Source organism: Nanorana parkeri, unplaced genomic scaffold (assembly GCF_000935625.1).
Source record: "Nanorana parkeri isolate BGI_ZX_2015 unplaced genomic scaffold, ASM93562v1 scaffold377, whole genome shotgun sequence".
Taxonomy (NCBI): domain Eukaryota; kingdom Metazoa; phylum Chordata; class Amphibia; order Anura; family Dicroglossidae; genus Nanorana; species Nanorana parkeri.
Window position 1 is genome coordinate 610,023 of NW_017306645.1, and position 25,475 is coordinate 635,497.

The 25,475-nt window shown below is 43.1% G+C and overlaps 1 protein-coding gene across 1 annotated transcript in view; it reads left to right on the top strand.

Moving 5' to 3' along the window:
• The window catches only part of CDH22 (cadherin 22), an 83,272-nt gene that overhangs the window by 23,751 nt on the left and 34,046 nt on the right, over positions 1-25,475 (top strand). Inside the window, exons 2-3 of the mRNA XM_018559045.1 lie at positions 19,511-19,805; positions 19,885-20,004. Of these exons, the coding sequence (XP_018414547.1) occupies positions 19,511-19,805; positions 19,885-20,004 (415 nt within the window). The remainder of the gene's footprint in view (positions 1-19,510; positions 19,806-19,884; positions 20,005-25,475) is intronic.

Here is a 25,475-nt window from a genome sequence, read left to right on the forward strand (position 1 = left end):
CGTCGGTCCCGGTGATCGGTGGTCGATTGGGAAGGTCTGCTGCAGACCTTCCCAATCAAACCTGCACAATCCTTTTCGGCCAGCGTTCACTGAAAGAGCGCTGGCCGAAAGGATCCGAGTGCCGGCGCAGACTCAGCTGCACGATCTGCATCCGACAGAGATGCAGACCGTGTAGCTGCTTCCGCAAGTCAGGTATGCGGTCCGTGACCGCGTACCTGACTTCTGAGCTGGCTGTGGGTCACAAAGTACCGGCTTTCGGGCCGCCACTGGTCCGCGGGCCGGTACATTGAGACCCCGGCATTTTTGCCGCTCCCTAGGAATCTGCCGCCCGAGGCAAACGCCTTGTTTGCCTCACGGCAGATACGCCCCTGATCCCTCACCCCATGCCAAGGTCCTAGGTGTCATTCTTGACTCGGACATCACCTTTCTTCCCCACAGCCAATCACTATCCAAATCGTGCCGCCTTCACCTTCGTAACATCTCCAAAATACGCCCCTTCCTCACCAATGAAACCGCAAAGCTACTCATTCACTCCCTTGTTATCTCCCGTCTTCATTGGCCTACCTCTACACAGGTTATCCCCCCATTCAGTCTATCATGAATGCTGCTGCTAGACTCTACCACCTAACCAACCGCTCAGTGTCTGCAACCCCCCTCTGCCAATCCCCACACTGGCTTCCACTCGCCCAAAGGATACAATTCAAAATATTAACGACTTACAAAGCCATCCACAACTCTGCCCCCGGCTATATCTCAAACCTTGTCTCAAAGTATCACCCTAACCTTCGGCTCCGCTCATCCCAAGACCTCCTGCTTTCCAACTCCATCGTTAACTCCTCCCATGCTCGCCTCCAGGACTTCTCTAGAGTCTCTCCCATCCTCTGGAACTCTTTACCCCAACCTGTCCAACTATCTCCCACTCTGACTGCCTTTAGGCTATCCCTTAAGACTCATCTCTTCAGGGAAGCCTATCCCACCTCAAACTAACCACTCATCCATCATGTTCTCAAACAATTCATCCCCACACAGCTACCTCCCAATGTATCACTTGCCGCTCCCTTTTAGATTGTAAGCCTTTAGAGGCAGGGCCCTCCTTACCATCTTGTCTTGAGTTGTATTGTGATTGTAATGTCTTCCTTATATTGTAAAGCGCTGCACAAACCGTTGGCGCTATGTAAATCCTGTATAATAATAATGTACTAGTCCAGTGACTTTGCCTTGGCTGAGATGATGTCATCAGTCTGCTGCAGGCAGGAGGAAGCATTTCCTTCGTTTCCTGTTCCCAGTGATCGGTCTGTAACTTTGTACCAAGGTAATAGTCTGTAACAAGGGGCTGATTTGTTTCAGATATTGGTGAACATTTGTGTAAGTTTGTGTTACAAATAGGACAGCTCACTTCTTTTTACTGTGAAAAGATCTTTTCTGGAGTGTGGGCGTTAAGGCGGGCACTGAAGGTAATATGGTGCCAGCAGACTATTTAGGGGGAACATGGGAATGTTCTGTTTGTCAACTGTGTTCACTCGTTCCCACATAGTGCCTTCCAGTCCTTGTCACTTCCATATAAGAGTTAATACTACAGAGAAATAATGCAAATACGGGTCAACATTTAAAAATTCTTAAAAATAAAAAAACATATGCTGCTTTATTGGTGCTAGTATATAGGTCAGGCCTTATCTAACAAAGGATTTTGTAGAATGCTGGGTTTTCCTCTGGAGCCTTTAAGGATGAACTATATTTTTACACCCAAAGCAAGCAATCCAGTGATATTGCAAATACAATTATTAGCATTGTGTATCTTTCCCTGGGCTCTGTGAGCTGTCATCATATTGCTTTATTTATATTTCACATGTCTGCAGTCTCCACTAGAGCTGCAGCTAACGATTATTTTCAAAATCGATTAGTTAGCCGATTATTAAGTTCGATTAATCGGTTAATCGGATAAACAATAAAAAAAATGGCTCCAGCAATAGTACATTATACAGAGCAATGCAGAATATCAATAGAGTGTAGTGTGATGTGTGTGCATTACACAAACTCCTCAGTTCCCTCACCTTTCTATAGGGTGGGGGGCAATAGGAGATCCCTAACATTCTGTTTTCCTTACTCTCATCCTATATTCAACTAAGGAGCAATAACATTTTAGGTAAAACTCACATAAAGAAAGGCCAAAGCACATTGGTTTTATGAAGTATGTATTAGGGCTTATTCACATGGACGTGCATGGCGGTACACCATGTAAAACGGTCAATGCTTCTGTGCCTGGAATTGACAAGTGTTGCTTACAGCGGAGAGCAGCAGCCAGTACAAATCAGTGATAGGCTGCAACTGTATGCATATACCCCAGGGATCCCAACCTGAAAGAAGCCATTTCAGGGAGGTCTCCTTCTCATTTCAGGGAGGTGCCCTGAAGGGGGGTTAGGGGGGCTGGGAGAGAACACCCCCCTGAAATGATGGCAGATAGCACAGGAAGCAATAACTTCTTTGCTATCTGCAGGTTTTTTTTCTGATTTTGTTTTTAGTTGCAGTCGTCAGAATATAAAAAAAAAAAAGGCTTACGAATCCATAGCTAGATTGGATCACTGGATCCAGAATATAAAAAAAAAAAAGGCTTACGAATCCATAGCTAGATTCCTATTGGCTATTGCACTTTGCAATAGCCTATAGCAAACTAGCTATTGCACCCGCCCTCTGCTGCTTTCAATCACCAGAAGAGGACCTGATAGAAAAATTCAGGTCCCCCTCTGCTGATTGACAGCAGTGGTGGGCGTGTACATTGCCTAGTTTGCTATTGGCTATTGCAAAGTGCAATAGCCAATAGGAATCTAAACAGTTGGGGTGTCTGATACCCTCATATCTGAGCATTTACATCCATACAGGAATGGATGAGAGGCCCTGGATGCAAATTGTCTTCATCAAAGGCTGCTCATCCATTCCTGCACAGATGTAACTGCTCAACTGTGCAAGTATATATGTACAAACACAGCCTGTCATTGATTTGTACAGGGTGCTGCCCTTAGCTGTAATCAACACCTATCACTCCCAGGCACAGAAGTATCGGGTGTTTTTTAAGGTCGTTCCTGTCTGTGTGAATGAGCCCTAAAAAAAGGATTAAAACACTCACATTTGTAAAGTACGCCAAAGCTTAGAAAGAGCAGAGCCTTACGCTCATCAATATTGAGTCTTGCTCGCCATTTGTAGCCATTCCAAAGGCCCCTTTCACAGGGGCAGTCTGATCGGGTCCACCTGTCAGTTTTTCAGGCGGACCCAATTGGATGCCGAATGCTAGTCTATGGGGAGCCGGGTCTAAATGGACAGGTGTCCGTTTACACCCGGTTATCCCCCAACTCTGGCCAGGTCTGGAAAAACAAACGGAACAGTGTTCTGTTTTGACAGACCTGATTGTGCCAGATAGGAAGTAATATGATATAAAAAGACACATGTCCGTTTACATCTGATTCCACAAAGACCGACATGGGGTCCGGTCATTTCAGTTTTTTCCTCCATCACAAGATAGTGAAAAGAACTGGACAGACACGGATGTCATATTGGTGACATTCGATCCGTACCGTGCCAATCCCAACGGGCCAAACTCATCATTAATGTGGTCTGGAAATTCTGGGGAAAAAAGTGTCCATTGTAGTTTAGATACAAAGTGACCACCTACCCCACTCTGTGTGGATAGTGGCTAGGTTAATGCATTTCTAGGAGGATGTCCCTTTACTTACCCAAACCAATAAAAATTGTATTTATAAGTCGTGTTTAGAACCCATTCAAAATTAATGGGCTTCCGCATCCCAATGTGCCTCAACACACACCAGTTTGTGGACCGGTCAGTTTAGCTCAGTTAAAGCTAAAGTCCTCATTAGCAGCTAGACAGTCCTAACAAGTGGTTTTGAGGCCCCAGTGTCACAAACTAAGCAAGCTAATTTCATCACTTAAAGGTTTTTTATGTCATAATATTTTGACATTACAAAAAAAGAGCAGGACCTTCAACCTGTGCTGCGGAAGTAGTTCACAGCTCCTTGGGGGGGGGGCGAACTTTGGCCTTCGTGACCTTGAGTGATAAAGAATCCTGTCCCAGCAATGGCCACAGGACAGGATTTGGTTTAAAGAAATAAGTGCTGCAATATTTGTTGTATTGCCGCTGCCCCAAAATAGACTTGCCTGTTTTCATGAAACATCAAGTTAGGATGTTAACATGTTCATGAAGCATCAAGTTAGGATGTTAACATGTCCCTAGTCTTCACAAGGTATGGTTATTTTCTTTCCTCCCATGGTAGGCTTTGTCTTTATCAGTGATCACAATTTATAAATCCTCGCACCTTGCTAGTGCTTCTGCCTCTCATAAAGGCTAATTTCCCTAAGCTTAAAGGAGAACTATGGGGTTAGGGTTTTTCCCCATAGTTCTCCTTAGGGTAATGGGAGGACACAAACTAGCGTCCTCCCGTCACCCTAAGCTCAGTATACCGCGAACTGTACTGAGACGCCGCAGTATAGCGCGAGCTACAGCTACTGAGACGCTGAAGCGGATCCCGACAATTATGTCTGGATCCGCCCAGCTGGGTGAGTGACAGCTGGCAGAGAGCCGTGACAGGATCCAGAAATGAGCGAACGCCGGTATGTGTTCGCTCACTTCCCGATCTACTGAGCCGACCTGTGACAGTTTCATTGTCACAGGTCGGCTAGAACTATGAGGATGAGTGAAAAGCACTCACCTCATAGTTCTCCTTTAACCAGTTCCTTCTGACTCTAGGGCTATTTCAGGCATTATTCATTGCATATATGCCTCTAGCATGTAGAGCTGAACCAGATCTATATTTATCAAGCTGTGCACATGCAAGGGACCTGTTTTTTGTTTATGTACTACTGCCAACCATCTAACAGAAACTTCGAAATCTCTTCCATTTCGTAAAACTCCCAAGACTCCAGAGCCGCAACCACGTTGACTCGAGGGCTCCCAGCTGCCAAGTTACTCAGAGATAGCAGATAAAACTGGGCAAAGTGCCATTTGGAAACACTTTAAATTTCCTGATTTGCAGCTCTGGTGTTTTGTATGTTTCCTGTCGTCCTTAGACCGGCTCAACCACATTGTGTTTTATTCTGTGTGTTATAATGGGTGACGGTGTGCTTGTACACATCAATATAGCACAATCTCAATTTCACTTGAAAAAAACCTGTTACCCAGACATAAACTAATCACAACTTACACATATACCTTGCAGCACACATGGGCTTTGCAGATGGCAGTAGTGCCCCCTTCTGGTATTAAGGACGCACTATTCTTCCTGTGCAGATCTCTCTTGTTTAATAGGATTATAGGGTCAGAGCCTGCCACGGAAGACAGAATACGGAGAGATCTATTTTAGATATAAAAGGGATTAAACACAAAGCTCACACGTTTAATTAACTTGCAGAGAATTAAAGGAAAGTGCTGAAGTTTTCTCTTTCTCTGGGGATGCCAAACAACTGAATATTAAATTCTGCCTATTTAAAAAGCTTAAGTTGGATTACGTGTGATTTGAAACAATGCTTCTGCGATAGCAAATCACATTCCTTTTGATTGCAATAAGGCACTTCAGCGACTATAATTGACTTTGTATTGATGGGTGCTATACACAGCAGTAACATTGTAATGTTCTGTTATGTGGAGGGGACATGCATTCATTGTTGTGTACACGATCCTATCATGTTATTACATCAATAATCCCGTGAACAATATGTGAGAAATAATATAGAAAGATGTGATTAATGCATATATAGTTATGTTTTTTAGATTGTTTTTTTTTTTTGCACTTAGCTCTTAAATGCATGTGCAGTATATAATATTGAGCATTTTACCTTTATGATTACAAGCTTGCATCAATCCCTCACTTGTCTCCCCCATAACAAAATACCCTGAAGGGGCATGAATCAAGGCAGCTAGACCTGCTGTATTTTTCTTGAAGACGTTTCACTAGTCATCCGTCTAGCTTTCTCAGATATACCATGGCCTGGATGAATGAGGTCCTTCACAGACGTACACCCTATAGAGGTTCTTCTCTAAACAGAAAGTGAATGTCATGTATAATCTCCTCTTTTTAAAAAAAAAAGAAAATTACCCCCTCAAGCCCTTTCTTTCAGGGACCAGGATATTTTATCTGTAACAGAATGTCCACGCATGCATCTATGGGTGTGGGTGCCTCTCAAGCATATAAATAATGAGTGTAAACTTCCCCATCCAATTGATTTGTTGCAGTTGGCAGTTCTGATGGCAGTTGCTGCACCAGCAATGCACAAAATGGTTGAGCCTCATCTACTGTAAGTAGAAGTAAATACCCTGGCTTCTTGAGGTGAACCCGTATTAAAAATAAAAGTCTATCTGAGTCCCTCTGGTGCCTCTACTTACCTTCTGTGCTCCAATCCCTGCTCCAGTCCATGTAAATATCCTGTGCAAATACCAACCATACCCTATTGCCCACAATTTTACTACACTTCTGGGGGTTATGGCATGTGTATGCCATACCAAACAGTTTTGCCAGGGAATGAAGTACAGATTGTGGCCGTGGACAGGAGCAGGAATGGCAAGTAAAGCAATTGAACAGGGCCTTCTACAAAGAGGAGGGGTGTTTGTTTTGTTTCTACCGGTTTCCTTTTAAGAAAGCCGGTGGTCCAGTCAAATCTGGTAAATTGACTCTAGAATGATACAGCAAGAACCTCTAGATGTCAGCACACATATTTAGCTTATTTTCAGAGTGCACCACGAAACAAATGTGGTCATCCTGTGGCTTGCCCACTCCCGTAACTGGCCCTTAAGGGTGTTTAGCACACCATAAGCGCAAGTAAAGGATAAGAGGGGGCAGGCCACACAATATGCATAATATAGTGGACTGGCTTTGAGGGGCTCCCAGTGCAGGGCCACTAAATGAAATATGCATACAGACACCTCCTTGTGGTTCCTGATATAAAATTCTGCAACTAGTTTACAAGGTTTTACTGGGCTAGAGGTAGGAATGTCCCGATACCAGCTCAGATACCAGTGCCGATAATTGGCATTTTCATGAGAACTACCAGGGTTGCAGTGGTTGCAGCTGGGACTGGACCCTGGTGTCCCGCCACTGTCCTGAAATCATTAGTCTGTATTGTTTTAGAAAAACTGTCACAAGACAATAAATAAAAATGTATCAGTACTTGTATCTGTGAGTACTTGAACAAGTATCAGTACTTGTACTTGGGAAAATGGTATCGGTGCATCATTAATACATATTTATGAAAAAAAAATAATGCATGTACAAATCCCAGGAGCTCCGTATGCTCCTTAAAAATGACATCTGCCTCCTAACTTTTGAACTTTTCTCTAGTCTAGTCTTGGAGCTGGAAAAGTATCTTTGCTTGTACTTGTACGGCGTACAGTACTTGGTATCTGAACATCCCTAGCTTGAGGTATACTTTAAAATAACATGCTGTCTTTGGCCAACAGACATAATTCTACATGAGTTTTCTGCACTCCTGGTTTACACCAATCTCTTGAACTGTACAGTTTGACTGAATTTCGGATTCTTTCAGACTTTTTCATTATGATACTAGCCTGACAAAAGAAATGCAGAAATAATAAATTCTTGCCATGTTGAAGAAAACAAATATACACATTTATATATGCATAAAAGGCAAACATAGGAAGTCCCTCTGAACACCACTGTATGGTCTAAATGAATAATAAAACAGAGCTTGCTCTGACCTTTTTAGAAAGAGCTAAATAAAACTTTACATCAATTGCATGAATACATTTAAGTAGGGGCAAAAAAACGAATTCTGTGACCTCCCGCTGACTGGTACAAGCATTTGTGAAGACATTGGTGCATACAGTATACTCCTCCTGGCCAGTCAGAGAGGTGCAGGGGTAGAAAAGGAGATACATTGGACTTATAACAGGTGTTCAGTGTGTAGTAAGATAAAGAGGGTCCTGTGGCAAAGTCAGCCCACAGCAGCATGAATCTTAGGGAGCACCATGTAAGTTCTCGATGCCCCCCTCTTTCTCTTTGTGAGTACTTGCTTCCTCCAAAGCATGGTGCGCACACTATGGGGATGATAGCTCAGACAGGCACAGACTGCTTCTGCTGAATAATAAACAGTTAAAGATTGGTAAAGTTCAGGTTTCCAAGCACCTACGTGTACCAAAGATATTCTACTCACCATTAAATAATCCTGGAGGGGCATATAAGGTGAATAGATGAAGAGAAGTAGAGATATGAAAGAGATATGGGTCTGATGACCTGTAGCAGCTGGCAACTCGGAGAAAGCTTTTATAGCACATAAAATTATCAGAGATTTAGAGCTCATTTACACCACCCAGTACGCCTTACTGCGTGTTATGGTATTAAAATGCATTGCAGTGCTTTTTTTTTTCAACTTGTATGTAATTCTTATGCACTGCAGCGCATTGCAAACATTATAGCACATTGGAACACACTGCACTGTGCAAAAATGCAACATGTCCTACTTTTTTAACGCACACCAACATAGCATGTTAATGTGAACTGAAGCCACAGGACATAAGGCCAAAATTGCCTTGTTCTTGCACTGGGCAGCAACTGCAGCAGCAACACTGCTGTGCATGTCATATAATATATACAATGTTCCAAAATCTAGCACATATAGTTCATAACAATAACAAGAAAAGAGGACCTTATGTTTAGGAGCCTACAATCTAGGTCAGATCTTTCTCAACTAAGGTTCCTCCACAGGTTGCTAGGGGTTCCTTGAGCTTTGACTAATTGAGCTTCCATTTGATATTGCTTGCATAGTTCCAGAGCCAGCTGCATGGCACCAATCATCTTTTTAGCTGTTTGTAAGGGTGGCATTCTGACCACCACTGTAAGAGGAGCATTCTTGGCAATGGTTGCCAATGTAAAGGAATTTTTCCCCTGAATTTGTTTCTGTTGGTGTTCCCTGAGATTTTGATTTTTTTTAGACGTTCCTCTTGAGTATAAATGTTCAGAAAGACCGATCTAGACAAATAAACAGAATAAACAAGAAGTAAGCGAATAGTTGTGGTGAAAGAAAAGGAAGCAATAATGGAGAAGTGATTGAAGGGAATAATTTAGTTATGCTTTCCTGAAGAAGTGTGATGTGAGGGGGGCGCTTGAATGCTTGAATGTGTCATGGGTTAGAGATTGCTGAACAAGATAGCAGAGGGAAATCTAGAAAACAGGATAAGTACATGAGAAGATGCGAGAGTTAGAAACAATGGTGAGGTGAACCGTGTCTAGTGTGTACACACAGGATAAAAACCTCAATCTCTGTTTCAAATGTAGTGTTTTAGAATATGTAAGCTTTTACACCTCTATGCTCACATCCATAACTAGAATCTACATCTTCTCCCTTCATGAATTTACCCGGACCTTTGTCTCTCTCTGTAGCTGCCATTACTACTTCGAAATGCAAAATTCACAAGATGAATTATCCTTATAGTTGTGCTTAATCACCCAAAGACAACTGGATGATCAGCGGAGGGTAGAATTAGACTCATCTGAAAACGGAAGAAGAGATATTTTGTGTTATCACTGGCTTTGTGACACATAAAACACCTAACATACATGATTTCCCTGGCCAAATTGTTCAAAATATCTCCCTCTTCTATACAAGAGTCATTCAATGTGCTCATATTAAATCCTGGTTAGTATTTGTTCTACTGTGACTTTTAAAGATCCATCTTGGATGTGTAAATTCTTGTGCTGGCAATCATGTTGAATCACATGATTAAATCAGTTAGTAGTGGTAATCAAAAGGTAGAACAGTTGAGCCAATATTACAATATGCAGTATTCTTGAAACAATGCAGGGGAGAGAGAGAGAGCAGTGGTTGCATTTGATAACTTTACAGACTTGGACTGGCAAGCACCTTATTTATGGGAGTCATGAGCAGATATGACCCACCATTCAGTTTGTGGGTTAAGCTGTTCTATACAGAACAACCAGCCTGTGTTCACATTAATAACGGTAATGGAGGCTTTTTCAGCAGGCATGAGGCACGCAACAGGAATTCACGTATGTCTCTTAATAGCTGCTCTCACAAAATCAATGCACTCCATGCATTGTGTTGACTGTTGAGGAACTAAAAATATTGAAGCAGTGAGTATCCATGTATGGTCATCAGTTTGAAAGACACCATCCATTCCTTAGCAGCATTGCTAAACATTGCAGTGAGATTTTTATACTACTGAGAGTAAGTCTGAACACGTCTATTTAGGAGACGACCAGCTGGGGGTCGGGAGTATTTGCACACTGAGCCTGTACTAATGAGGGATGTTGGGCTGGTGGCCCTGGGTGGGGATACTTCTCCATTTAGACATTGATTACTTCCAGTAAAAGATCTATAGCTATCTACTTCCTTTTCCAAGCTAGGCCTGGCAGAAAGAAAGGCTTTCAGCACCATCTTCCTTTGTGGTTTAGGAAACTAATACCTAAAGATGCAAACAGTGCATCACACTAAACCATGTCCTTTAAGAACTTTTTACTGTGGCCACTGATCACTGCAACACCACAGTGCAATTTGGTGCACTTCCTTTAACTAACAAAAAATATTTCTGTACTATGAAATGGTTGATTGTTTCTGTTTTCCGCCTAGGCCAGTCCTCCCCTGTGCCCATTGCTTTTGCAGTATCTAAAACTCGTAGATTGCAAGCAGGTGTCATTTAATCCCTACTTAACTGAAGCGAGTGGTGTAATTGATGTTAGTAGGCCAGTGGAATGAATTGTTCACTTCACTGTGGCTTCCTTTCCACCCTTTCAGAGCTAGCACTAGGGGGCAAACATGTGTGGACATTCTGTCCATAGCAATGGTTACAAGCATCGTGTTCTGTGACTTGCAAACTGGCTGAACAACATGCAAAAAGTATGGGGTGTTTGTGAGGTAGAAATAACAGCAAAACCCAGAGGAATAAAACAGCTCAGCAGTCAGACAAGATAAGCAGCTAAGCAGTGAAAGAAAAAGCCCTGTATAAAGGAAAGGCAGCTGTAAAAGATAGAACGAGGCAGCAATGTAGACTGTAGATAGTGATTAGCAAAGCAGCAGTAAGTATGAGGAATAAATTAATACAATGATAACTAGCAAGGCAAAAGAGAACAAAGATGTGGAGAGCAGAGTATAGAAAGCCTCATAAGGGCTAAACTACACAGGCTATTTTAATTTCTTGCTACTGAGAGATTTAACCACTTGATGGCAGTCACTTTTTTTAGGCTAGGTCTACTCATGGGGATTATTAGCAGCTCAACTGTGCTACTAAAATTAGTACAGAATAATCGCTAGAAGTAGTAATTGATGGAACCGATGGATTCCTTGGGAGCAGTGATTAGCCTGGACTTGGTGCAAACCCAGTTTGCCTGAGTTTGCCCAAGCCTGCTCAGAACTGTGACTGCCACCTTCTCCTCCTATAAGGGTCCCCACACACCTTGCGATTATCGTACGATAATCGCGGGAAATCCCGCGATCGTACGATGATCGTAAGGTGTGTGGAAGCCGTGCGACCTCTACTACTGTAAGGTCGCACGACTTTAAACTTACGGACATGTTAGAAACCCCGCCGAGCATCGTACGATGTTCGGCGGGTTTGTGGCATGTCCGTACGATAACAGCCGCACGGGCCGGTGTGCGCAAGCGCACACTGCCCGTTCGGCATTGCGGTCATCGGAAGCCCGCCCCTCAGGGGGCGTGGCTTGCGATCATCGCAAGTACGATCTGCCTATGCAACATAGGCAGATCGTACGTTTTTTTAAGTACCTTACAACCATCGCAAGACAAAAGTCTTGCGATGGTTGTAAGGTGTGTGCCCAGCCTTACTCAATCTGTTGCGGAGAGAGGCAAATTCCCCAGCAATACATCACAAGGTGGCAGGGAATACCCCCTCTGCAACTGCTGCCACCAGTTGAGCTGGAAGGGGGGAGTGGTAGTCATAGTCATTTTGAGTGGGCTTTGGCAAACTCAGGTGAACTAGATTTGCACCAAGCCCACTTGGGAGTAAAATATAGCATCTAGTTGAAGATGTTGCATGATCTTATAAGGGCTCGTTGACACAATGTGTAGTAACTGGCAATTTCTGAACCTGATCAATGCAGGTCACCGCAAGGGCACATAGAAAACAATTGTTTTCTATTTGTCCTGTTTACAATATAATGCTGACTTGAGATGGACTGCCTAAGAATGCAGACATGTTGCATCTTTCCATAGTGCAGCTCAGTTGCTGTGCATAGAGATGAATGCAATGTCACCTTGACATTTCAATACATTTGCAAAGAAAATAAGTGAAAAGTGCCTTGTAAACATGCAAAGCACTGACCCCCCACCATCAGTACACACGGACACCAGCCCACACACTAAAATGGATCGTTATAGCGTTCAGGCTGGTGTAAACAAGCCCTAATGCTCCAATTATTGCAATTGCTATAAGATGCTACTGAATGCTCTTTGTGTAGCTTTAGCTTTTCAAAGTCATTTGTTCCATCTATTTAGGGATTAGATGCTACTCCTGCTGACCCCTTTCACATCTATGCGATATAAGAACGTGGGCGTTCCTGCACATGTTTCCTCACTGCACAAGATCATGTATGACCCTTAATGGCACCCTAACACTCCAAGCCATTGCATGTGCTTTGCATCACACCACAATGCATGGTAACTTAGTACCAGTGATGTGCAGGGGCTTGGTGTAAACCCAATTCACCCAAGCCTGTTAAAAACTGTGACTGACACACCCTCATCAGCAACAGGGGCATTCCCTGTCCAGCAGCTAAATGTCGCAAAGGGGCAGGGAAGGCCCCTGTTGCAACTGATAAGGCTGACAGGGCAGTGTGTCAATCACAGTTTTGCTTGGGCTTGGGTGAACTGGGTATGTGCTGAGCCACCACTCATCATTACTGATTACTATATTCATTGTGTATTGATTGACAGCTGGATTGATATTGAGCCGTGTCCAAGTCTATGTGACAGTGGATGGGGTCCCAGCACATGTCTGGCCCACCCTAGTAAAAATGGATCCCATAGTCCTAGAGCGTCTTTGTTCAGCTGCACATTTGGCACAAATGATATGTCTGCCTATGGTCTCGAACATCTGCTATTGATTGCCTACAGAAGTACAGCACACATTTGCTATTGCTAACAGCTTACAGCACCAATAAGTCCAGCTCACACATGCCGCATCTAGACTCTATGACCTGGATTCAATTACCTTAGAGAATATCATATGAGAGCCCGCACTCATAAATAAGGAAGTGACAAAAACTGATTTCTAACAATTACTATTTATTGCAAGAATTCCAAACACTGGCCAGCTGTCAGTGTATGAGCAGGAAAAGAGATTTTGCAACAACTGTCACAATGAGAATGGAAAGAAGCACTCAATGCATATTTAGAAGCAAAGAGAAAAACTCTTGTAAATAAGATATTTATAACGCACAGACTGTTCTGCTCCTAACCTGTATAGAATGAAAAAGATTGCCATTGGATACATGTTTAAAATATAATGGCTCTGAGAAAACGTAGGCAAGTATTTAAAGTGAAAATTCACTTTTTTTTAAAAAAAAATTAAAAGAAAAAAAAAATGACCAAAAAGGCAACTCACGCACCCCATACTCCGGTGATGGGCCCTGCATCCTCCTCTAAAGGTGGCTGCCACTCCTCCTCCAGGGTCATACTGTCAGTCCAGACTCTCATGGAGACTTCTGCCCCTCAAAAAAAACTAAAATGTGCCTTCACTTGAAGAGAAGAGTAGCCATGTCATCACCGGCCAGCAGGCAAACTGCAGGGTCATTTTGGGTGGGGTTAAGACAATCTGGAGTTCTGCTTAAGATAGCTTATATGCAAACCACCGCAACCAGATTTCAACTGGGAAGGTTTGTTTCCCGATGCCTGAACTTTCTTTTTCTTCAATGCTTTATTAGAGCCAACAGGTAGAGAGGGTATAGGGCTGCAGACACCTGAGGAATACAGAACTCCAGACTCAAACAATGTTCTCCAGCTTCACAGTTTAGGGGGTCTTGACACTGTGTTAGAGCACCATAGCTGGCAGACATTTTGAGATCTCCCCTGGGTGAGACACCAGACTTCTCTCTGAGGTCCAAGCCCATCCTGGCTTCTACGGGGGCCTCCAGCAGACATAGATCTTCTCTGGCTCTCCATCCCGTTGTGGACCCTAACTGAGTCTACATTTGACCAACTGTAGGCTTCAGGCCTAGTCAGACATCACACATGTAACACACCTTCCCCAGGCAGGAAGCCCGGGGAAGAAAGAGGCTCTCACATAGTCAGTCCCAGATATTTATGTCCTTTCTCAGCATCCTCCACTGGCCATGAAACCCCACGTGATTGGCTGAAGAGACGTATATATATCAATAGTATTCCATTAATGGTTGTTCTGTTCTGTGGCAAAGCTACGCCCAGCAGCAGGTAGATGCAATCAATAACGGAATTCTTAGGGAAAACCAAATGAGTATAAATTATATAATCAGCCAGACTGTATACAGTCTCAGCAAACTACAATTATGTAGTCAGCCCACTTAGGGCAAGGTGGCTACACTTCCATCTTTCTTCTCTTTCTTTTTTTTCTTTCTTTCTCTCTCTCTTTCACTCCCTTTCTCTCTTTTTATCTCTATATCTGTAATTAAATTAAAGTGAAGCTCCAGCTATTTTCTTGTTTTTGCGTGTGGGAGGATCAGAACCACTTCCAGACCAGAAAGTGAGGGGAAGCTAAAATTGTCACTGAATCAGGAGCAGAGGCCATATCTTTGAATGGGGGCAGTTGTTCCATTGTTAACAACAACTGTTAAAGTTGTTTCCTGTTTTGTGTCTGGAACAGGTCATATCTTCTCAGTAGGGGCACAAACAGTCAAAAAAAAAAAAACTTTTATGGAAGGGAAGTCTTTCTGATCCAACTGTATGAAAAAAATGAATGTGGTGTTTTAGTCCTTTGCCACTCTATTTAAAGTGAAGGGGGAAATGAGTTCCACTTTAAGGGGCATGCATAATGGCCCTTCCTCCCTCCTTTCTTCTTTCCTTCCCAGTTTTAACTTGTCAGTAACCGCTGTGCGCATAGATGATGTCCATATATATGAAAAGTCTTGTAGGACATCATCATACATCAGTGTAAAACCTGCCTTAGACAGGACTACAATGCTCTGTATTATATATAAACATTATCATAAATCAGAATAAAATGCCCGATGAGTAAAGAGTAACTAATGACTGACGCGGAATGAATGATGGGTGCTGTGTAACAGTAAAATAAAAAAAAGGGAATTGTAAATTGTAACGCTTGGCACCAAATATTACTTTCAGGGTTCATTGCTTGCAATATACTGTGTGTCACTTATGTTAATATTTAGCATTCAACTATAATTTCATTTACATTTTTGTTTTAATACTATAGTTCAAATGCAGCACAGAATATCATTTTCAGCACCCTTATGTGTGTGTGTATGTGTATGTGTATGTATATATATATATATATATATATAAATATATAAGTATTGGGACGCCTGCCTTTACATGCACATGCACTTTAATGGCATGCCAGTCTTAGTCCGTAGGGTTCAGTTTTGAGTTGGCCCACCCTTTGCAGCTATAACAGCTTCAACTCATCTGGGAAGGCGTCCACAAGGTTTAGGAGTGTGTCTATGGGAAAGTTTGACCATTTTTCCAGAAGCACATTTGTGAGGTCAAGAACTGATGTTGGACTAGAAGGCCGGGCTCGCAGTCTCCGCTCTACTTCATCCCAAAGGTGTTCTATCAGGTTGAGGTTAGGACTCTGAGCATGCCAGTCAAGTTCCTCCACCCCAAACTCAATCATCCATGTCTTTATGGACCTTGCTTTGTGCACTGGTGCGCTATCATGTTGGAACAGGAAGGGGCCATCCCCAAACTGTTCCCACAACGTTGGGAGCATGAAATTGTCCAAAATGTCTTGGTATGCTGATGCCTTAAGAGTTCCCTTCACTGGAACAGAGGGACCAAGCCCAACCCCTGAAAAACAACCCCACACCCTAATGCCCCCTCCACCAAACTTTACACTTGGCACAATGAAGTCAGGCAAGTACCATTCTCCTGGCAACCGCCAAACCCAGACACAGCCATCGGATTGCCAGACAGAGAAGCGTGATTCGTCACTCCAAAAAACACGTCTCCACTTCTCTAGAGTCCAGTGGTGGCGTGCTTTACGCCACTGCATCCGACGCTTTGCATTGCACTTGGTGATGTAAGGCTTGGATGCAGCTGCTCAGCTGCATGAAGTTTGGAGGTCTGTAGCTATTGACTCTGCAATATATATAGTATATCCCTTTATGATCCCTGGATTATCAAGAAATTTATTGAGGGGACACAGTAGGGGACATTTATCAATTCTGTCACACAGCAAGGCAGGTAAAACAAAATAAAACAAACAGCGCCCCCTCCTAGTGTATTAAGGTTTATTAGATGAAGTATTAAAAGGTAATAAAAACTACTCACATAGAGGTATGGCGGAATGAGCAATGGGAATACAGAGCGGGTTCCAGAGAAGACCAACTGGCGTCCCCCTTCCTCAGAGCTAGTATGCTATAGAAAGGCCCAAACATATATACTGTGTGGAGTTCATGTGGCAATCAACCAATTAGTAATCAACACAAAGCTACCAATCCACTGGTCCATGATATACCAATGAGAGCCCAGATGACACGAAATAGGACAAGCTTAGACCCAAGCTAGCTGGCAGGTGAATGGCGCCATGTGTGGGGGTTGCTTGAGAGTTACTATTAACTCTCAAGCTACCTGAAACTACAGTTATCCAGCACCTACCGTTCCATATGGGTGCTGGATAACCGGCAGTTTACTGTATAAGCAAGGCAGCGTAATCCTCTAAGCAGCAGTGCACTTCTACGTTTTACATAATCGCTAGTTCAGAACATTTCAGTCTTACAGATGTTATTCCTGCCAAACAGTGATACCTCATTTTTGGAGAGACATCAGCATTACAACTCTCCGCATGCAAACAATAAAACTGGTGAAACTCCTAGAAGCCTCATTCTTCATTTTTACATGTGTGAGGATTCCAATAAATGTCTTCACTTTGTGCATTAAGTTATATATAAGCTCTAAACACAACTTTCATCCCCTAAAGCCAAGCTGTTTTGGCAGATGCTTCTTCCCTTACTGGATCTGTATCCGTTCTTTCTACTGAGCAGAGAATGTCGCTGGCAGTAAGGAAGAACTGCCAACAAATGAGCAGGACAAGACAGATTAAAAAAAACATATGCCCAGACTATGAGTAATTCAGGTGCCATCCGCCTGGTTTCATTTTTACAGTATTTTTGTTAATATGGTGCCAGTTAAATATGGTCCCAGCCAAGAAACTTTGAAAAGGATTATTGTTTTGTTTTAGACTAAATAATAATTAAATATAAAGAAAAATCTCTATTCGCCATAAAATACACCTGTCATGAGTAAATTGTGGGGCTGTAATTGCTGACCTCCTGCTGAAAAGGCTCATTGACTGGCTGTTTGGCTAAGGGCCCATTCAAACCAATTGTGGCGCGTTCCAGAGCTATCTAAACTGCCCCCTTCATGCAATGGCACTGCAGCCACGCTAACACGTCCCCAAACACAAAGCCAGTTGAGATGGGTGAAAGCAGCACAGTTTCAATACATTTGCTAAGCTAAGTGAAAATTCCTATGCAAAGTAAAAATGTACCTTTATAAAAGAATGTGCTTTAGTAAATTAACCAGAGTGACTCATAGTAATAAAGGATTGGCATGACAGCCAGGCAATTAGTATTTTGAGAAAGAGACCTTAGCAAGGGTAGCACTCAAGTTTCACCCATGACAGGTGCACTTATATAAAGACCCCTCCAAGTTGGCTTTGTGGGTCTCTCTTAGAGAATAATTGCAGGACAACGATGTTTGCCCCAAGCTTTTGTGCTTGAGAGTAAGGCCCCTTTCACACGGGCTAATCAGGATTAGCAATATACAGTATGTATATGGCTCCCAGACCCGAATGGCATTCTGGAGCTCCCGAATGCAATTCAGAAATTCGGATCCCGAATGCCATTCGGGTCTGGGAGCTTCAGCTTTAGTATTAATATCTGTATATGGTTTTCTGTGGTATTCACAACGAAAATTCATAAAATCATCTTAACTAATGAAAATTCAGATTTCGGATCCGAATCCCAAAATAACTAATATATCCGGACCAAACCAAATATTTCCGCAGCTTACATGTCTAATGGGTAACAGCTGCTGCTGCTTGTAAATGGCAGATTTGGGATTCCTGCTGCAGTAAACGTTCCTGATGCAGGAATACCAAATTACACCTAAAGTGTAAGTGTAAATGTCCCATGAGGCACTGCACCACTGACAGTTCCAGGCATGACTCGCAGAGGCATTTTGGGATTTGTACTTAAAGCACAACTGGAGCGCCGGATTTGTCCACCCCTGCCTTAAAGCAAAAATATGGTGTCTGCCATTATTGATCGCTTCTCCTGAGAATGCCTGGTTGTCAAGCTTCAAAATTTTGAGCAACTGACCTAACGCATGTATGCAGATTGGGACTTTTCTGATCCGCACACATTTCTGGTTCAGTGACTCAAGAACCATATAAACTATTGATGACATCAGCCAGGCAACTAGTATTTTGAGAAAGAGATTAACAAATGCAGCCCCTATACTTCTGTCATGACAAGTTTCCTTTAATTTTCCACTTTTGACTCTGGAACACAGTTGTAATTACAGTAAAATCAATATTAATCAGCCTCTTCATGTAAATGCTAAAACCCAATAAATAATGGCCCTAACTATCTGTAAAGTGTTACCCTAAAGTAGTATTGAACTTGCAAACTTTTTTTTTCAATAATGAATCCAGATCAAACAAATATACATTACCTAGCAAAGTATTTCCAGGACAATATCAGTATATTTTTGTCTAAATTTTGTCCTATGTTTATCACGGTCATGCTTGAATCAACTTACCGTTGACTCACTATCTCTGCTGGACGTCTGCTCTCAGCATCAACTACTCTTTCTGTAAAATAATACTTTCTAAGGGTAGTATTAAACTTTCCACCTCTAGAGGTCATGTTCCCGTGTTCTTGATCTAAGGTTCATTCTGGAAATACTGCCCTCCTGAGTCCTGAACCATATTCACATGATTTATGTATTGTAGTGGAGCTGAAGACAAAACTTTTTTTCTAAGGGAAGGTATAACCCCTGTCAGCATTTTTTTTTTTTTGCCAACTGTGCTGCATTGTTAAGATTTTCCTTTGCTTCCTGTCTGACAGACCCAACAGGAAGTGAGAAGAAATCCCTCCATATTGAGGGAAGTCCATGGTGATCAGCAGGGTTACCAAAACTAGTGTGCACATTGGAAGATTTCAATAATATTTTTGCAATAGTGTCAATGGGCCCTCAAGACTTTAGTTATGTCCTCATTTCCTTCCTTTCCTTAGTAGTGTACATACTTTTTTGGGGGGAGGTATACAAGCAGTGAAAGTAACCTCTCTCTCTCTCACTCCCTCAGATACATTCGGATTCAGATGAAGGTGATGGCTCCATCAAATACACAATTTCTGGAGAGGGTGCTGGATCCATCTTTATCATCAATGAACTCACTGGAGACATCCATGCCACTGAGCGCTTGGATCGGGAGCACAAGACCTTTTACACATTGCGCGCCCAGGCCAGGGACAGACACACAGACAGACTGCTGGAACCAGAGTCTGAATTCATCATTAAGGTGCAGGATATTAATGACAGTGAACCCCGATTCCTGCAGTCACCCTACATTGGAAGTGTCCCTGAGTTGTCCCCTGTGGGTGAGTCTTTTTGACGGAATGAGATGGCCAAGGTGAGGTGGGTAAATGTTTTAGAGCTTTTTATCTTTTCTTTGTACAGGTACGTCTGTGATGGCTGTATCAGCATGGGATGCGGATGACCCAGCTTATGGAAGCAGTGCAAGAGTTGTGTATAGTGTCCTGGAAGGGGAGAAGCACTTCACTGTGGACAGCAAGACGGGTGAGTCCTGGTCAACCATACCTGTCTGCTGCAAGTACCAGTGGCTCTCCACTTTTTTATAAATAATTTGCAAGCCGTTTGCCAGGCAGACAGAGCGGCATGGCCTCATGGCCTCTCTGCCACACAATGTTTGCAGTTTGCCTACCACCCCCTTTCCGGCCAGAGTGTCCCAGGGCCATACACATATACATTTGCTTTCTGACGACATTATGTTCAGTCAATAAAGGAGATTGACTGCTATCTACAAACGAAGTGCGAGTTACTTTATGGTATTTTCCAGGGCCATACACATCTCTCCACCCTGCTCATAGCAACCTGGGACACTCTTGCCATCGTCCTACTGAGCTCCCGGCAACAAGTGACACCACCCCTCCCCCTTGACCACTACTTATCATGGATCACTGTATGTAACATATCCATAATGTGCTTTGCCTTGCCTTGTTGAATGAAACCAGTGACCACAAGGGGACGCAGTAGCAAAGTATGGAGGCTGCAATGGCTGACCTCTCCTTATGAAAATCCTGGTGGCCTGAATGTCATGCTGATCTAGTACTTTGATTCACTGACCCAGAACAAGCATGAAGGTCAGGAGTTCTGACTTCATTTTGACTTTTACCATCCTTGTACTTGTTCCTGTTTAATGACTTCAAGTATTGAAGCCTTTGGATCAGCATTATCACCCAAACTGCCCTCTCCGCTCCTCTCAAGACTTCCTGCTCTCTAGGTCCCTCATGCCATGCTCCCTTGCAGGACTTCCCCAGAGCGTTTCCCACTCTCTCAAACTCCCTACCCAAATCTGTCCACTTATCGCCTACTCTATCCACCTTTACGCGATCCCTAGAAACTCACTTATTCAGGAAAGGATATCGCTCCTCCACATAATATGTGTACGTTTATTTTATCAGCTCATCACTCACAATTAATGCATTTTGTATCACTTGTCCCTCCTACTAGATTGTAAGCTCTCCTAACTCTCCTGCATTGAATTGCATTGTAACGGTACTGTCTCCTTTCATTTTGTAAAGTGCTGAGCTAAATAAATTCTGTATAATAATAATTATAATAATAATGACCGCCAGGTGACTAGCATTTTGTTTAAGGAAGTCAGCGATGGCAGCCTCTGCATTTCTCTCAGCACAGGCTTCCTTGAAACTTCTTCCCTACAGCATCGTCACTACTACACAACGCTTGCCAGTTATTGATGTCCTTCAATCAACAATAGGTAGCTGTCACGAATGTTTATTGGAGATGGTAGAAAATTCATAAGTCAGCACTAACATTATAAAACCTGCATCACGGCTCAATACAACAACCTGCCAGTCCTTAATTACACATTCCAGGTGCAAACATAAGCAATTTCAGTCACATCACTCGTGCGTTGCTTACGACAGTACATGTGTAAATCTGACAAGTGCCGGAGTATGTTGGCACACAGACAAGACGTGTGCAGCAAACAGAGATTTTTTTTTTGCTTTGGAAATTGATGAGTTGTTTTCCATTAGAATAATTGTCCGGCTCACAAAGTATTCACTAGTTTTTTTGTAGGGCTGAATCTATGAGCCATTAAAGGGTAACAAACCCAAGAACTAAAATTGTATAGAAAGCAGATTACTTGCCCTTAAATGCTGCTTTAGTCCCATTTCACATGGCTGTGCAGTGCAATGTTAGTCTATGGACAGCCGGATCTAAAAGCAGAACTATCCTTACAGTGGCGTCACAAGAGGAGTGCGGGGGGTGCGGCCTGCACCCAGGTGACATCATTGGAGGGGTGACACCAAAATGACTGACAGTCATTTTGGTGTCAGTCATTTTGGTATCACCCCCTCTAAAAGGTCGGGCAGTGTCAGGAGAGGTGAGGGGACCTGGCGCCATACCTCATCCCGCCGGGTGAACGTCCCGCCGGCAGGCGTCAATGACCGCGTGCCCTTAAAGCGGAGCAAAGGGCCAGTTACCCCAGGCCCAGTCATTGTTGTGAGGACCAAAGCATCTGTCCCTATAGCCTGCAAAAGATAGACACCCGGCCTCGGGACGCCCCTGCGTCCTTAAAGCAGGGCAAAGGGCCAGTTGCACCAGGCCCAGTCATTGTTGTGGGGACCAAAGCATCTGTCCCTTGAGCCTGCAAAAGATAGACACATGGCACTGTTCTGTTTACAATGCGATCCTCATCGAAAAATGTTGCTCTGCCCCTGCCGCGTAGCGTGACTGTGTGATGTCTCATACAGTGTCATGTCTCACACAGGGTCATGTCTCCTTCTCTTCTGCTCACAGAGAGAACTGGGAAGGCTGATAACTTTGTTTCAGTCTTCAGTTCTGTACAAAGGAGGTTACTGGAGGTATATGCTGTACTTGCAGAAAAGATATCTAGCTTTCAAAAAAAAAAAGAGACCTGATGCAGCCACCACATCTAAGGCAATATATTCAATTTTTGTTCTTAGGTTTAGATATATTTTAAATTCCTCTCTCTTCTCTAATTTCCATTTCAAAGGCCATACATCTAGTGATACAGAATAGCAATTTCTTCTATAGCAATTGTACTAACTAAATTATATAAACATCCAGATGTATTAACCAGAGGCTTTTGCTACCTGCATATGATTGAGCTGGACCCCCTGTGACCCCCTTTGTGAATGTGTTTTTAAAGTGATATTAAAGTCAAAATGTTTTAAGCAATTTTAAATGCTGATAAAATTACAGATGTTTAAACATTTCCTGCAGAATCATCTGGCCCTTGAGCATTGGTCCTGATCAGGGGTGTAACTAGAAATCAAAGGGCCCCATAGCAAAATCTTGTAAGGGGCACTGTAATTTCTAGTTAAGCCCACCTGATAACCCAAACAGCCCACCTGAGAGTGTCCCTGCAGAGCCCACGATAGACTCTCTATGGTGGGCTCTGTAGGGTCTCAGGTGGGCTGGTCAAACCCTCTTACCTGTCAGCCCCGATCCCCTGTCCACCTCCTCCTCCTCCGTAGTCGCTGGTGGGCCCCACCTCCTCCGTCACTGGGCCCCACCTCCTCCGTCACTGGGCCCGCCTCCTCCATCGCCGGGCCCCATCTCCTCCATCGCTGGGCCCCCGCCTCCTTCATCGCAGCCAACGACATGCCCAGCCACCTCCTCCGCAGCCGCTGGTTGTCAACGACTAAGCAGCGGCTTTGAGGAGGAGCGTGCCGCTGCACACATCACTGACAGGTTGTCAGTGATGTGAATAGCGACCCCTTCCTTCTCACAGCTTCCAGTGACAGCCAGCAGCCTGAGATGCCGCAGCGACCCAGGCGGCCCACATAGCATCAGGTGGATGTCCTGGCTAGGCCCCCCTGTGTCCCCCGGGCCCCATAGCGGCCGCTTGGGTCGCTATGGTGATTGTTCCGCCACTGGTCCTGATATCCTGTTTTAGGGTGGCTCCTTTGCCTTGCAGGGTCCTATGTAGCCATTCTTGTGTGTGATGGTAAGCTGTGTGTATCTCCACAAACATACAGGCACAGCAGGGCAAACCACTCCACTGGTCCCCCTACTCCAGGCTAGCAGTTGAACAGTTGTTGGAGTCTGCTTTGTCTCTTGTGATCTTGTACTGGACAGGTAGTTCAAGAAAGCCAAGCTGAGAGAATTGGAGCTGTTTGTAAACATGATGACTGTAAGTACTTGGCCAAAAATGTAAAGAAACACTTTGCTGGGCAATGTATATTGGTTTGATCTGTTTGATATTCCTTTAATACTGTATGTTGTTTGACATAAAATACAAATGACATTAACAGTGTATTAAATGGGAATTCTAAGCTAAGCGCTATTTGCATCTAAACCAACCACATAACTCCGATATTATCTCAGAAAACTAACACGTGAAGTGGGTGAAAAAAAACACCAAGTCCAATAAGTCCAAAAGCACTTATGTCATCACAGGGATGCAAAGTCCAAAAGCCAATGTTTTCAAGGGCTAAAACACACTGTGGCTCAGGATTTAGAATAATGCCTGAGGTGAAAAAATGTACTCGGTTAAGATGATAAAAATTGTATTCAGAAGTAAAATATCTGCATGTGAGATAAGAGGATTCTACAAAAAAAAGTACTAGCTGCTGAATTCCTCACACAAAGAGATTATTTACTCAGAAAAATAAAAGCCAAACACAAGCAAGAGACTAACATTTTTAGAAGGATACCAACAGTAGCAGCCCCCATACAGTATTTATATAAAGACAGGTTCACTTTAAGTAAATGTAAACCCTAACTCAGTCACATTTGAGAAAGTGCTGTGTATCATAAACAATTGCCAATAAAGTGTATCTCAGGGTGAAATAAAAATACTTATGCAATAAATTATAATTCACATTTCCCAATGTTTTATCCCTTTAATATGTATTTCCACTTTTGCAGTCAAATGTGTGAAAACCCCTCTATATGTTTGTTCTATGTTCCTGTTCACACCACATACTAAAAAAGAATTTAAAAAAAAAACATTTCTTACCTTTTAGATGTTTTTGGCGAAGGTCTTTGTGCAGATTCCAGGCTACTCTGAGCAGTTTGGGAGTGAAAGTAGAGGGTAAAACTGATGGACAGACTGATCTTCTCATTACCATACAATGCTTCTAAGTCTTAAAACCTTTGTTAGGACAAACTCCTCGCCCTTCTCCTGCCTTCTCCAAACTATTCACTCTTTAGTGAATAACCCTGTTTTTTTTTTAACTTATGCAATGTGATGAGAACATGTAACAAATATAAAGTAGTTATCACAATTTGACTGCAAAAGTGAAATACACTTTAAAGTCCCTGCAACTACAGAAAAATATCTGTTGATCTGCCAGAAATGCACTCAGCTCCAATGTCAACATGGCATTTTTGTGGACTCGGCAGGTTCACACCATTTTCCGGGCCAGATCTGGTCCAGAAAATGGTGTGAACCTGCCCGCAGTTCCAGTGTATTCCTGGCCAGACAAAATGAGACATGCAGTATTTTTCTGCTCTGGTCTGGAACGAACTGCGCTGGTGTGAACAGAGGTCAGAAATAGCACAGGGATACATTAGGATGCATTTTGGGTCCGGAAACAATCTGGTCTGGAGATGATCTGGATGTGGTGTGAATGGGCCGAGTGATGTCTGCCCTGCCTAGTTTTAATTTGCTTAACTACTCAAACTCTCTCACTCTCCTCATCTCTACAACATAAATACTATTACTATGTAGTCCCAAGATAATAACTAGGAGAGCTAATTACTCTACTTGAGATAACACAAAAGATGTACATAAGGCACAGAACAACTATGAATTTCTGACAAGACCAGCAGGTATTTTTGTGCACTTATCGAACAGATGTAACAAAATATTTTCAGTGGTATATATTTAAAAGGCGAAAAGGAACAAATAAAGGATTTTTGTTGTTCGTGTCTACATACACTTTAGATAAAAATAAAACAGTATACAATACCTGGCTACTGTGTGTTGAAATGGACATTTGTAGTCTGAATAAGAAGCCCTGTGACAGGGT